The sequence below is a fragment of the Labeo rohita genome, chromosome 5 (assembly GCF_022985175.1).
Source record: "Labeo rohita strain BAU-BD-2019 chromosome 5, IGBB_LRoh.1.0, whole genome shotgun sequence".
Taxonomy (NCBI): domain Eukaryota; kingdom Metazoa; phylum Chordata; class Actinopteri; order Cypriniformes; family Cyprinidae; genus Labeo; species Labeo rohita.
This window is the reverse complement of record NC_066873.1, coordinates 20,813,152-20,828,007: the sequence shown is the minus strand read 5'-3', so window position 1 is coordinate 20,828,007 and position 14,856 is coordinate 20,813,152. Positions and strand designations below refer to the sequence as shown.

The window sequence follows — 14,856 nt, the reverse complement described above, 5'->3', positions numbered from 1 at the left end:
CAACTGGTGCTATCTTTGATGCTGGTATGTTCCAGCTGTAAATATATGTGGGCAGCAGAATATCTGTTTCAAAACACATTTATAGAAGTACATTCTGTCTTTATGAGGTGAGTGTCTGCTCATATAACAAATTGTGACGGAGACCCCCTTATTTGATGGCTCATAGGGATTTAACATGAAATCAACAGTCATAGCATGTTTATGTTATTACCTTGTAAAAAAGTGTCACTTCTTCATACCAGAGTTATCAGGTCATTTCTATAACACTAAGTTATAGAGTAACTAATATTAAAGTACGTACACAAGAAAGTAATCTCCGATAATAATATATACGGTGTCATAGTAGATTGGATGTCCCATAATTGCTAATGGAAATTCTGAGCCATGTTCTTGCTCTCAGTCATTGCACTTTCCCTCTGTTAAAACAGCACGATGACTCAGACTCTCTGCTCCTGTTCGGGCACACTGGACTGTACTGCTTTTCCAACTCTGTAAACCTTTCATTCAGTGCACTCATAAGATAATCAAGTCTTCAAAGAGGGTTGTGCGAATACCCATAGAAGGAAGTCTTTTCTTAACAAAGCTTCTCAGAATTAGTAATGGAAATATGGCAACTAATGTCGCTGATATATTAAAAGAGATCCATCACTAACAACTGTCAGTTAATCCTCATAAGTCATGTGTTTCATTAGTGCTGTATTGCAGATAGGATCTCCCGTGTAAGTGCAATGCACTGCCAGCACTCGCCCAGTTTTCAGCGCAGGATTTATTGTTTCTATAATATACTGGGATATTTACCAGTCAAAACTCTTTGAGGCATATTATATAAAAACTCAAAGTCTGTGTATATGCATATATATATATATATATATATACACACTACCGTTCAAAAGTTTGGGGTCAGTACATTTTTATTGTTTCTTTTTTTTCTTTTTCTTTTTTTTTTTAAGAAATTAATACTTTTATTCACCAAGGATGTATTAAGTTAATAATTAAAAGTTTATTAAAAGTTAATAATAAATAATTTACATTGTTATAAAATATTTATATTTTGAATAAACACTGTACTTTTTAAACTTGTTATTCATGAAAGAATCCTGAAAAAAACAATTACAGGTTCCAAAAAATATTTGGCAGCACAACTGTTGATATTATCCAACATTGATCATTCTAATAATAAATCCGCATTTTAGAATGATTTCTGAAGGATCATGTGACACTTAAGACTGGAGTAACAGCTGATAAAAATTCAGCTTTTCATCACAGGAATAAATTCTATTTTAAAGTATGTTAAAATAAAAAACATTATTTTATATTGTAAAAACATTTTGCAATATTACGTTTTTTTTTTTTTTTTTTTTTTTTTTTTTTTTTTTTTAAAATCAAATAAATGCAGCCTTGATGAGCATAAGAGACTACTTTAAAGACTATTACAAGTCTTACTGACCCCAAACTTTTGAACGGTAGTGTATATATATATATATAAATATATATTTCACAAGTGTTCAAAATGGCTAATGGATGTTTATACAGAGGCCAAACTCTGCATTCGCTGTGTCAGACATCTTTGACAGCCACAGGCTTTGTCTAAAATGTGACAGAGCCAGAGTGAAATAAGGTAACTTTGGTGGCTGTTCAAACTAAAGCACAGAGTATCTTTGGGTTAGGATAAGGTCAGCTTATTAAAGTCTCAGCCGCTTGTATCTCAGACAGACGCACAGAGTCACAGCCCTTTAGCGCTGCTGCTGTTGCCTTTACCATTAACACACTCTAGAGATGTGAAACGGACCGATGAAACTCTTAAACTGCAGCTCTGGAATGTATCACGCAATAAAATTGGAGCTTTTCACTATATGAATAATATTTGGATGTAATTTTGCATATACTGTATAGACAGACACTTCAAGTTAAAGCTTAAAAATAAAATTATTCTGTAATTCAGCAAGGACACATTAAACGGACTAACACTAAATAATTTATAAAGTTATACAAGAAAGTTTTTGAACTTTCTATTAAAGAACCAAAAAAAAAAAAAAAAAAAAAAACAAAGTAAAAAAATATTAAAATGAATGCTTTCAACATTGATAAAAATAAGAAATGTTTCTTGAGGAGCAACTTAGCATATTAAAATTAATTAAATTTCAGCTTCATCACAGTAATAAATAACATTTTAAAATATATAAAAATGGAAAACAGTGATTTTAAAGTGATAGTTGACCCAAAAATGAAAATTGTGTCATTAATTACTCACCCTCATGTCGTTCCAAACCTGTAAGAGCTTTGTTCATCTTCAGAACACAAATTAAGATATTTTTGATGAAATCCAAAGCTTCATAGCTGCATAGAAAGCTAAAGTTCAACACATTCAAGGACCAGAAAGGAAGTAAGGACATTGTTAAAATAGTCCATGTGACATTAGCGGTTCAACTGGCGGAGACTGACATGGAAGAGAGGAAATTGTTGAATAAAGTCATTATTTTTGTTTCTTTTCGCACAAAACATATTCACGTAGCTTCATAAAATTAAGGTTGAACCACTGATGTCACATGGACTGTTTTATCGAGGTCCTTACTACCTTTCTGGGTCTAAAGCGTAGTAGTTGTGTTGCTGTCTATGCTGGGTCAGAAAGCTCTCGGATTTCATCAAAAATATCTTAATTTGTGTTCTGAAGATGAATGAACAGGTTTGGAACAACATGAGGGTGAGTAATTAATGACAGAATTTTCATTTTTGGGTGAACTATCCCTTTAAATTGTAATATTATTAATGATATTACTATTTTACTGTATTTTTAATCAAATAAATGCAACCTGGGTATGCACAAACAAATACTTATTGAACAAATACTTAATTTGAATGGTAGTGTAAAATCTAATATGTTGAACTGTAGCTGACCTGTGGTACTGCCCTTACTAGACCCAGAAAAAGTCATCATTTAAGACATCATTCACAAAAAGATGTGCTGTTTTAATATAAGGCTGCAGAGCACAGCTACAGGAGTGGGAAAAATAAATAATGAAATAAATAAAGTGAGATATGTAATTAAATGTGGTAGACTGTGGGAGAAGCGTCAGAATTCGAGCTGGCACTGCGTTAGATATGAGCTTCACAAGTTGATGGCACATGGTCAGATCAGCATAAGCTGCTATTCGTTTGTATCAACATGTTTTTGAGGACGAAAACATCCCTGGGTTATAGCAAACTTCAGATCTTACATGTTAACACTGGTGCCAACCCACAGGGAGTTGATGCAGAACTCACAGCATATGCATTTTTGATTTACTTCTGTTTACTTCTCTAATATGTGCATACATGCTGCCGCACAGCTACTATTCACAGATACTCCAGCGTGTCGTTCTGGCTCAGATGTGACGGAATGTATAAACAGCTAAACACAAGAAAAGACACTGGCATGCCACATCTCAGTCTCCCATCTGCTGTCTGGGTACCCTGATAACACTCCCTCTGTACCATCTATTAAAGTGGATGAGATCGCCATGGCAACCGCCATATCCTGGGATGTGGCATATCTTACACTTCTGAGAAGGGTAAGACTGACCAATACCATTTTGTCACATTAATGCGGCCTTTACTTAAAGGATTAGTTCAGTTTCAGACTCACCCCCATATCATCCAAGATGTTCATGTCTTTCTTTCTTCAGTCGAAAAGAAATTAAGGTTTATGAGGAAAACATTTCAGGACTTTTCTCCATATAGTGGTCTTCAATAGGGATCAATAGACAAGTATTTGTGGTTAAAAAGTATATAATATTTACTTTTTTTTTTTTTTTTTATTCCTTGTCTGGGATCGTGTAGAGCCTTTTGAAGCCGCACTGAAACTGCAGTTTGGACCTTCAACCCACTGATCCCCATTGAAGAAAAATCCTGCAATGTTTTCCTCAAAAACTTTAAAGGTTCATGAAACCCCAGACTACTTTTTATGAGATTTTAGCAGAGGTGTTTGTGTTGCACATCATAGATGACAATGTTAGCATCCGTTAATTTTAATTGTTGGAGAAAACTAGTTAATTTTGAGCTTTTGTGATATTTTCATCTTCGGGGTTTAAAAATCTACATTGTGCTGACGTCACAGTTTGTGACGTGACAACGGACTATAGTACATCGATGACGTGTCGGTGTCTAATAATTATTCATGAGGCTGCATGTTCTTATCTTATGAGAAGAGGCTTCGTCTAACTATTCACGACAGCGTGAATAATTAGTTTGCTATGACAGACACTTCAGACTGTGAGATTGCATATATTGAGAGAAACGTTCATGGATCGAAGGAATGTTTGTTTTTGTTTTCTTTGTAAGAGTTCGGCACAAACGTGATTCCCCCCTCCGCTCCGCACCACGCCCACTTTTGAAGCATTTTTTAAAACTGTGGTGAAAACTAACCAGTGCTGAAATAGGGGGGTTTCATGACCCTTTAATTTCTTTTTGACTGAAGAAAGAAAGACATGAACATCTTAGACGACATGGGGATGAGTATCAGGAAATTTTTATTCTGGAATTGCACTAATCCTGTTTTTAGGTCAATACTATGACTATTTAAAAATGCTTATTAGAAATCTTGATTGAAAAGGAAGGGAATTAATTCAAGAAACCTTTTCACATGAGGAAATCACATACACAGTTTTCCTTTGACTTGACTGGTATTATTGATTTTGATTATCATTTACATTTCCATGTACACATGTAATTTGACACCGTATTTTTGTAACAGTTGACATAAGAGCAATTATGGCACAAGAGGAAAAATATTACACTGAAAACAACTTAAGGCAAGTCATGTTCTATACAACATTAGATGTCTTTCCACTGTACATTTATACAAGTGTCTAGGTTATTTCAATAGTTCAGTATTGTGCTTGTTTTGTTCAACAGCATGACAATGTCATTGACAATATGCACATCATGTTAATTTTATTTTGGGATTTGATTATGGTTAATGCTTGGGGAGGATCTAAACAGTTAGAATGACCACAAATCCAATGCACAACATGGTATGTTGCAGTATTATGGAAAGCAGTGAATGCTGTGGTATAATGAAGTATAGAAAATGACATCTGACTGTATGATAAAAGCATGCAGTGAATCCCCAGAAGGGCTGCCCTATGATCTTAAGTCAATAAAACTACAACCCAATATAGACATACCATGCTGGCAATAGTAACAGCACAGAAATAGAGTTTCTCTAACTAAAATTAATATTAGATCTGAAATGATCTCTATGCAACTAAGCAAATACAGCTGCAAGCACATTCATTCAATCAATCTCATATGCCTGTATAATATAAACCATCCCTCTTGCTGTGAAGAAACAGAAGGTTTTAAAAGAGGAAAGGAATGCATGATGTCAGAATTGTGACGGAGCAAAAAAAAAAAAAAAAAAAAAAAAAAAAACTAAGTGCACTTATCAGGCAGATCACATGCTGGAGCAGTTCGTCTTGTTTGGATATTGTTGTCCAGACTAAAATATTTTGTGTAACACCTCCATACAGATAATAAATGCAGTGAGAAAGATATTAGTCTCTAAAAAAAAATCACTTCGTCACATTGAAAATGTAGATGTCCAGCCATTGGTTTATTTGCATGAGCTTATAAAGAAATGTACTTTGTAAGAAGCACATTACAAAAACATCTATTTTAAGAAAATGAGACTGAAATTAAACAATATTTTGTAATCAGAATATTTGCTGTGCAAATCAATCAAAATCATGCTATGAGGTATATTTACTCTGCGACTGTGATTCGGTGGATTATCGTCAGATGTCACCAAAACTCCCCCAACATGGGAGGCCTAAAACATCCTCATACATATATGATAAAATCTCACCACTCTAAAATAAATGACATAATGACAGCATGAACTGTGGACTGATCTGTGGACTTCTGATGTGAAACACTAAAGACTTGGATACCTTAAAAGGACAGCTCACACAAAAATGAAAATTCTGTCATCAAGTACTCACCCTCATGTTGTTATTTTTGATGAAATCCGAGAGCTTTCTGACACTACATAGACATCAACGCCACTCACACATTCAAGGCTCAGAAAGGTAGTAAGGACATCATTAAATAATCTATGTGACATCGGTGGTTCAATCATCTATGCAGGGTCAGAAAACTCTTGGATTTCCTCAAAAATATCTTATTTTGTGTTCTAAAGATGAACGAAGGTCTTATGGATTTGGAACGAGTAATTAATGACAGAATTTTCATTTTTGGGTGAGCTCTCCTTTTAAATGATGACATTTTAAGAAAAAAAGATGGACAAGTGTGATATTAACGTAAGAAAGAAAGAAAAGTTATATAACCGGATGGCATAGTTTAAAAAATGACCACTGCCTCAGTGTCTTAACCCACGATTTTCATTCTGTCCTTTTCCAGAAAACACCTTCATTTCATCTGGAGTTATAGCCATTCTCCCGGAGTTTCTGGTGGGCTTCGCAGTGCTTTACAGCAGGAGTTGACTCTGGTTTTGATGTTAAAGCTAACGGATGATGTCTAGGTAGTGAAGGTCAGTGTAGAGTGCATTAACTAGCAGGGTCAAAAGACGGTTGCTGTCACGCAGGCAATGACTTGGGTACTTGATGAACTGAATGGCCTGGTTTACAGAAACATGCAGCTCTGAATACTGCTTACTACTCGGCATTTGCTCCAGTACAGATAAGGCCTGAAAAAAGAGAGAGCAGTCATTCACGGTACAGCACAATTTACAGGGAATTGGTTTGTACTATAAAAAAATCCTCATCAAATAACTAAAACATATCCCCATCTAACCATCTGAAAGCCACAATAATGATGTACCGTTCTTTTTTCCATATTTCAATTCAGTTTTTTCAAATTCAACATAGAAAAATTCCTAAATTCGCCTTAGTGTTAATTTTGTAATTTAGTCTTAGTCTTTAAATTTGTCTTAGTCTTAGTCCTGCGTCAAATGTACTTTAGTTATCATATTTAGTCAAACTTGTCCTGTTTTTGTTTAGTCAAATTTAATCAACTAAATGTCTGAGATTTGCCCCCAGTTTCACAGACAAGGCCTAAGTCTAGTCCCAGACTAAAATGTAAGTCTGAGCTGTTTTAACTGAAAGAAACTTGCACTGACTCATCTTAAAATATATAAGTGCCTTCGTTTTGTCTCAAGATGCACACCAATAATGTTTTTTTGTAAGGCATGTTTATAAAAATTATTTAAATGTCCTAATTAAACTATGGCCTAATCCTGGTTTAGTCCTATATGTGAAACCAGGCCTTAATGTCTAGTTTTAGTCAATGAAAACTTTTCGTCATGCTGTATAATGTTAAACTGATTATGTTAAACTCTTAAAACGTTAAACTCTTATTTAATCATTTAAAGTGCTTTTTAAAGAGACCTTGTCCTCTGGTGTGGCATCTTTATTCTATGCCTGTGACAGTACAGGCGTCACACCAGAGGACATTTTCTGTCACACCATAGGACGTTTCAGCCTTTTGTGTCAATTAATGACTTTGCTATTCCGAGCTAACCAGTCATTAGTGGTTAGCAAAACACATTTGCATAATTTTCCATGATTAAGTAGTTAATTAAAAATATAATTTAGGGGTGTCACACCAAAGGACATCAAAACGTAACACTTTTGTAGTGGTTCCAAAAAAGTTAGAGACAAAAACTGACCATGTGCACATGTCATGGGTTTGACAGGAGGCTTCAGTAACATGATCATGAATGGGGTCCTTCAACTAATTAAAGTTTTCTCTGGAATCGGCCAATTTAAAATCAGGATATGGTGTCACACCATAGGACATGGTTTTCGTAGACAAAATATATCAAGTTCCTAAGCTTTCAGAAATATATGAATGAAAACAATGATTGCCATTTACTAAAACAGACACTTGTATATTTATACAAGAGGTGTTTCTTAACATTTTTATGTTTTCTTTTTAATTTATAAAAGTTGTAATTTATTGAGACAGTCACACCATAGGACAGTTTTGAGATTTGGCTCAAAAGTTAACAAAAAAAAAAGAATAACACTGAAGCTTTTATAACAACAGGTCCATGTAGGACAAAGAAATGTTTAATAATTTACTGCATTTTAAATAATGACAATATTAATTATATTTATTTTTATCTTGTGGGACAGTGAAAATGCCATGTCATGTCAACAACCGATATATATATGGGTTATAACACTTTCATTTTAGCTGAACACCATAATAAATAGTTGCCAGATTGCAAAAACTAAGAAAAAACGGAGCATAAAATTGATCCTTGTAGCAAAGGGATATTTTTGATATCCGGCAACCGCACACATGAAAGCTTGTGGAGTAGAGGCGCATGCAGCATTCTGTGATAATATTTCGTCTCCTTTTTTGGCAAAAATAAAATGAGATTTTAGTGTAGTTTTTATTTTTAAAAAACATTTAGTCTCATCTTTTATTGTCAACGATATTGCATGTTGACATAGTCAGTGTTTATTGACCTTATTGTCAGCTCATGGTAAAAAAAAAAAGCTGGTCAACAAACTTTTTTTCGTCAGTGTTTTCATTAACGAAATTAACACATTTTTACCTAAAAATTTGAATATTTACATCTTGTCTGTGGATGAAGCTATACATTTATCCCATTTCCTGGAAAATCTTACCTGTTGTGCTTTAGCTGAGAGCTGCAGCTCTGTGCCTTGATGAAGACGCAGCTGATTCTCTGAGGGCGCCTGGACTAGCAAAAATGCTGACATACTGCGCGCCACAATTCGAAACCTGAAACACAGGAAGGACAGAAATTTCATCTCCCTTTTACTTCCGATATGAACATCAAACCAAAGCAGTTTTTCAACAATCTCTCACCTGCTAGATAGTGGGGATTTCCTCCCGAGGCCAATGGCTCCCAAGATGCCAGAGTTCAGTCTTTCCTCACCGAGCTGGGCTAAACGGTTCTGGAACGCCATTAAGGTGACAATCAGAGTGTCAAGTGCGCAGGTGTCCTCTTGATCCACCTGGATATGCAGGAGCTCCAAGAATTTATGCCACCATAAAAACAGCTTTGCCTCATCAGCTGGACCACTGCAGGAACAGACGACACACTCACTAAGGTCATGACTACTCACACAACATGCACTAAAAGTAAAGGGGATGTTATTTACTAACTCTGCAATCCTATACTACTTCCAGTCTGGGTTTTTGTGTGCATCCTTCAACATATGAAAGAACACACTATATGTAAATAAGTGTATGTTACCTGGGGAAGACCTGACTGATCCATGTGTTGAGCAGCACTAAGGTCTTCTTCTCATTCAGGAGGGTTTGCTCCAGATTCAGCCTCTGGAGGATGTAGACGTACAGGGTGAGGTAACTGCCCAGGTTCAGGCTTTCCTGGATGAAGTCCTCAACAGTCAGTTCAGGAACCTGAAGAGAGACCAGGATGGGCCCCCAACCGGAGTACTGATCAGCACATCCACCTAAAAGAAACACACAAGTTGTTGTGAATATTTAAGACAGATTTATGAGATACTAAAACTCACTGCACTCTATAATGGTTCCACGCAAATGTTTTGATTCAGCCCAGATGTTTGCATTTATGGTCCTTACAATGTGTGATTAGGGAGAGGAATAATTCCTAAAAGCTTACGCAGACAGACCGTTTACAAGTACAAGCTATTATTACCATCAGTGAAGTAGGAGAGAATACAGGCCTCTGTGGTGCGTGTCATATGACGCACTGAGGCCAGGCATCTGCATGCAGCGGTTAGCAGGGGGAGCACCAAAGGACCACGAGCTCTCTTTTCCACCCAGGAGTGGAGTTTAGTCCCGAGTCCCTCTGCTGTAGACATGCCAGCTTCATTCAGCAGAGTCAACATCTCAGCAAACAGACTGCAGGTGGCCATGTGCCGCTGCTGGAGGTCTGTCTCTGAATGTGAGGATGAGATGCATTAAGATCAGGAGAGATATTGTTACTGTCTGTTTTGTTGAGTTAAGATGCTGATTACGCATTCTGTAATTAAATACTTATCTGAAACAACAGTATTAGTTAAATGGCTATTAACAAGCAGTTAATAATGTACACTACCAGTTTAGGGTTGATAACGTAGACGCATTAAATGAAAAGTGACATTTATATTGTTACAAAAGATTTTAATTTTAAAAGATTTTTGGAAAAATGTGTAATGTAGCCACAAAAATATTAAGCAGCATAACTGTTTTCCACATTAATAATAATAGGTAATGTTTCCTAAGTATCAAATCAGCATATTAGTATGATTTTTGAAGGAACACTGAAGTCTGGAGTAGTGGCTGCTGATAATTCTGATAGAATCATTAATGACAGATCATCACAGTAATACATTTAAAAAATGTAATTATATATTAAAATTGAGAGTTTTTTTATTATTGTAATAATACACAATATTACTATTAGAGACCTCTTTTAAGAACATTAAAAAAAAAATCTTACTGTACTTTTAACCTTCGTTTAGCCTGTTAAAACTTGGTTTATTAGAAACAAGGTTTGATATGCTAATTTAATACACATCTTTGTAAGATGTAACCACTTCCGGCCCACTTTTCTTTGTATCCGACTGAAACATAAGGTTGTTGGAGTCTAAGGGCCAGATTTACTAAACGGGGCAAATTAGCGTTAGAGCACAATTCCATAAAAGTGCAAATGGGAGGGAAACATTCTGCATGTGATTTACTTTCAATGTGCACATTAAAGAACACAAACGCCAATGCGTGATTAATATTAATACTCTCCTCCCAGAAATTTTGTGTCTGTAAGGGAAACTCATACAAATGCATATTCAATAAGGTCAGGTGCAAAAATAACTGTCCATGCCTTTTCAGTGCTAATTCACTGCGCGTCTTCAGTAAATCCTGACAGCACTATTTTAACGCCAAAAAACAGTTTGCGCTGATGCAAGCAATTAGTAAATCTGGCCCTAAAATATATAAATGAATGAATAAATATTACAAACTACATCCGTAATAGGTATGATAAAAAAGATATAGATGGAGAATGGACGGTAAATATACTATCCTGATTCCACCACTGAATAAAAAATAAAATGATAATTGTGACTTTTTATCTCACAGTTCTGACTTTTTGCGAGTTGCGAGTTTACATCTCACAATGCTAACTCATTTTCTCAGAACTGTGAAATACAAACTCGCAATTCTGAGTTTTTTCTCAGAATTACGAGTTTAAATTTCGAAGTTGTGACTTTTTTTTTCTCAGAATTGCAAGTTTTTTATCTCACAGTTCTGATTTTATATTACGCAATTGTGAGAGCCTTTTTCCCCCTCAAACTTGGACTTTATAACTCACACAAGTTTGCAAGTTTGTATCTCACAATTCTAAAAAAAAGACAGAATAGTGAGAAAAAGTCAGAATTGCGAGAAAATTCTGACTTTATTTTTCACAGTTGAGAGTTATCATGCAAGGTCAGAATTGTGTTTATTTCTCGCAATTCTGACTTTATTCCTCGCAATTGCAAGCTTGTATCACGGAATTCTGAGAAAAAAAGTCAGAACTGTGAGATATAAACTCTGATTTTCTCTGAATTGTGAGTTTATATCTCGAAATTATGACTTTTTTTGTCACAATTCTGACATTATATCACGCAACTGCAAGAACATATCAGTCTTTTTTTCCCCTAAAAATTGGACTTTATAACACATAATTGCAAGTTTATATCTCACAATTCCAAAAAATTGCGAGAAAAAAAACTTGCATTTGCGAGAAAATTCTGACTTTATTTCTCACAATTGTGAGTTTATATCATGCAATTCTGAGAAAAAAGTCAGAATTGTGAGATAAAAAGTGCAGTGGTGTCTGTATCTGTATCTTCACTCATTTCTTACTCTTTCTCCGCTCTTGGCATTGTTCTGATGCCTTTAACATTACTATGGCAACCAATATACTGGGTAGTAACTCAACAAACTGCTATGATTTTGTCACATTCTAAGTAACAATACAAACAGTCAATCCGAAGGATTGAATCTAAAAACAAACCAGAACTGCAGTGTGAACATAGCCTAAGTGCTACTGAAGCAAACAACTGCTTTCAGTCTTATAAAATCCACAGGTACGCAGAACTACAAATTATGCTTATGCAATAATCTTGAAGGGCATGCTGAGGGACGTGACAACAAAATTAATCTGAAAGAAAAATTAAACACTCATCTCACCAGGAGGGTTGAAAATGACAATGTACTCCAGTAATTTCTCCATTTCTGTCTCCAGAGATGCCAGACTGATATTCCCATTTTGATCCAAAGAGGTCAGAAACTGCACCATTAGGTGAAGGAAGGCTTGGCACTTTAAAGTCATGTCCTTACAGTCACAAAACACAGAATGCTGTTAGTAGTTTAATTTACATAGTATTTGACAATATTGTGTGTCATCTAACCTTGTGATGCAACGTTTGTGTGGTCAGCCCAAATCCAGCAGCCATTTTAAGCAATCTGATGACATGTTGTGAAGAAGCATCTTGACTGAGAACAAGGGACGCTGGGTAATGTGTGCTGACGTAGCGTGTAACATTTTGATAAGAATGAAAATCTACTAGGTGCCAAGGCAGAGAAGCTGACTGGTCCAGGAGATTGAGCACCGAAGACTCCTGTAGAAGGAAACCATGGTAGATTAACCTCTAATGGGCACCACTGAAGATGATTAGGGTAAACAGGTGAACACTCACAGGTTTGCTGAGATCCTCTTTGGCCAGAAACACCATCAGATAGAGGACCGAGACCACCATTGTCTGAGCTGAGGGGCTTAGCTGGGGGCTGAGAGAGTCACTTAATACACTGACCCAGTTCACCTGACACAGAAGCTCTCCCATAAACAGGAAACAACTTTTTGGGCTTCCCCTCTCCACCTGAACAGAATGAAATTCAATTAATTTATTGACAACCATCTATTAAAGGGTTAGTTCACCCAAAATGAAAATTCTGTCATTATTTTCTCACACTCACGTCGATCCAAACCTGTAAGACCTTTCCCGTAAGAATCTCGGCTTTCATCAGAAATACCTTAATTTGTTTTCAGAAGATAAACGAAGGTCTTATGGGTTTGGAACGACATGAGGGTGAGTAATTATTGACAGAATTTTCACTTTTGTGTGAACTATCCCTTTAAGAGTTCTGTAAGTCTCTCACGTTAAAAAAGTGGTTCATCAGTGTCTGATCTGGATGCAGGTCCTTCCATGGCAAACGGCTGTACTCAGTGTGGTAGGTGTACAGCAGGTACTCTGGCATCTTGGGAGAGGTGCAGGTCTCACAGTAATGCATGAGATGAAGCCACAGAGCTCCTCTTTGTCCTGGTAACAAGCGATCTGCAGCAAAAATATTATGGATGCTGATCACATGGATTTGGAACTGAGCATTATTTTAATGGCTGAAGAAATGATTGAGCAGGAAATGGCTGAACGAATCATAACATTTGCGCGTTTTGATGTTCTCAGAGGATGTTTACCTTTGAATTTCTCATGTAACATCTCTACCAAGCGTGCATATAAGCTCACTAAGCTCGCTGCAGCTGCGGCATCTGATTCAAGCCATGGAGAACAACGAGGATGACTGTGACACACACAAGAGAGTTGTTACTCATCACTTCTGTCATCAGTGTTATAACAAGCAAACCGCTGAGCCACATCAAAACATACCTAGTGTTGTCAGTGTCAAGGACCAGAATCCACGGTTCAAACAGTTTGGCCATTTGTGCATGCATGCTTTCAAGAGCTACATTAAGGAGAATGTGACATTAATTAATTTCATTATACAAATAGTTCCTATGCAGATATATACACTACAGTTCAAAAGTTTGGAGTCTGTAAGATTTTTAAGTCTCTTATGCTCACCAAGACTGCATTTATTTTATCAAAAATACAGTAAAACAGTAATTTTGTACAATTTAAAATAACTGTTTTCTATTTGAAAACTCTTTTGGTGTTTTTGCTTTTATTGTGATAGAACAGTGTAGAGGAGACAGGGCGTGCTGGGGATTGGGAAAGATCCCTGGGCCGGGGTTCGAATTCGGGACGCCTATAGCGCAAATGCGCATTATGTTGGCGCACTGCCCGCAATGCTACTGGCACCATCTTCTATTGGATATTTTAAAATGTAATTTATTGCTGCAATAGAAACATGATTGTGCAAACTGTGATACATTTTTATTTAAAATCTTACTGACCCCAAACTTTTGTTTGCACTACTAATATTTGGCTGCTACATATAACAGAGAAATACATATTTGTACCTTTGACCAGTCTTGGACTTCCTACTGGTTCTTTGCTGCAATTGTTTAGCTCCAGATCAATGACGTAGGTAATCAAATCTTCCCAAAACATCTTGACTTCCTCAATGTATGGCCCCCATTTTGAGAGCAGACCAAAACTCCTGAAGTCACCATTGGACAGACGGAGCTTTAGAAAGTACTTTGCGAGCCATTCGATTGTTTCATTCACCTAGAAAAACAAAGTACAATCGTAATTCTCTGGCTCAGTTTTAAGTATTTAAAGGTGACATATCATGAAAATCGGACTTTTTCCACGTAACTTTATTTTGGTAAGCCTTTTTCTGCAAGGTAGTGAAAAAACGAGCCACTTCGATTTTGCACCCCCAGTGACGTAGTAAGGGAATCTTCTTATAATATCACTGGCCCTTGCACGTTTCCACCAATGGCGCTGTCATTTTGTGTTTCGACAATGGTGTACCAGTTCTAACTGTTCAATGGCTGTTAATCAAGTTATTTCGAGTCCCAGCCTCAGAGGAGACAAGAGAGCAGTGGATTTATTGATTTATTTACTTTATATTACACTGCTGCCACACAGATCTAACATAAACATACGGTTTCTTTCGCAGCTGTTTACCTTC

At 36.2% G+C, this 14,856-nt stretch overlaps 1 protein-coding gene across 1 annotated transcript in view; it reads right to left on the bottom strand.

Moving 5' to 3' along the window:
• Window positions 1-5,569: 5,569 nt before the first annotated feature.
• Window positions 5,570-14,856, bottom strand: part of epg5 (ectopic P-granules autophagy protein 5 homolog (C. elegans)) — a 29,285-nt gene continuing 19,998 nt past the window's right edge. Inside the window, exons 34-45 of the mRNA XM_051109701.1 lie at window positions 14,240-14,447; window positions 13,647-13,722; window positions 13,457-13,560; window positions 13,141-13,316; window positions 12,681-12,860; window positions 12,393-12,602; window positions 12,172-12,316; window positions 9,653-9,895; window positions 9,227-9,446; window positions 8,836-9,051; window positions 8,634-8,748; window positions 5,570-6,682 (exon numbers count right to left, since the gene is read on the bottom strand). Of these exons, the coding sequence (XP_050965658.1) occupies window positions 6,500-6,682; window positions 8,634-8,748; window positions 8,836-9,051; window positions 9,227-9,446; window positions 9,653-9,895; window positions 12,172-12,316; window positions 12,393-12,602; window positions 12,681-12,860; window positions 13,141-13,316; window positions 13,457-13,560; window positions 13,647-13,722; window positions 14,240-14,447 (2,076 nt within the window). The 3' untranslated portion in view covers window positions 5,570-6,499. The remainder of the gene's footprint in view (window positions 6,683-8,633; window positions 8,749-8,835; window positions 9,052-9,226; window positions 9,447-9,652; window positions 9,896-12,171; window positions 12,317-12,392; window positions 12,603-12,680; window positions 12,861-13,140; window positions 13,317-13,456; window positions 13,561-13,646; window positions 13,723-14,239; window positions 14,448-14,856) is intronic.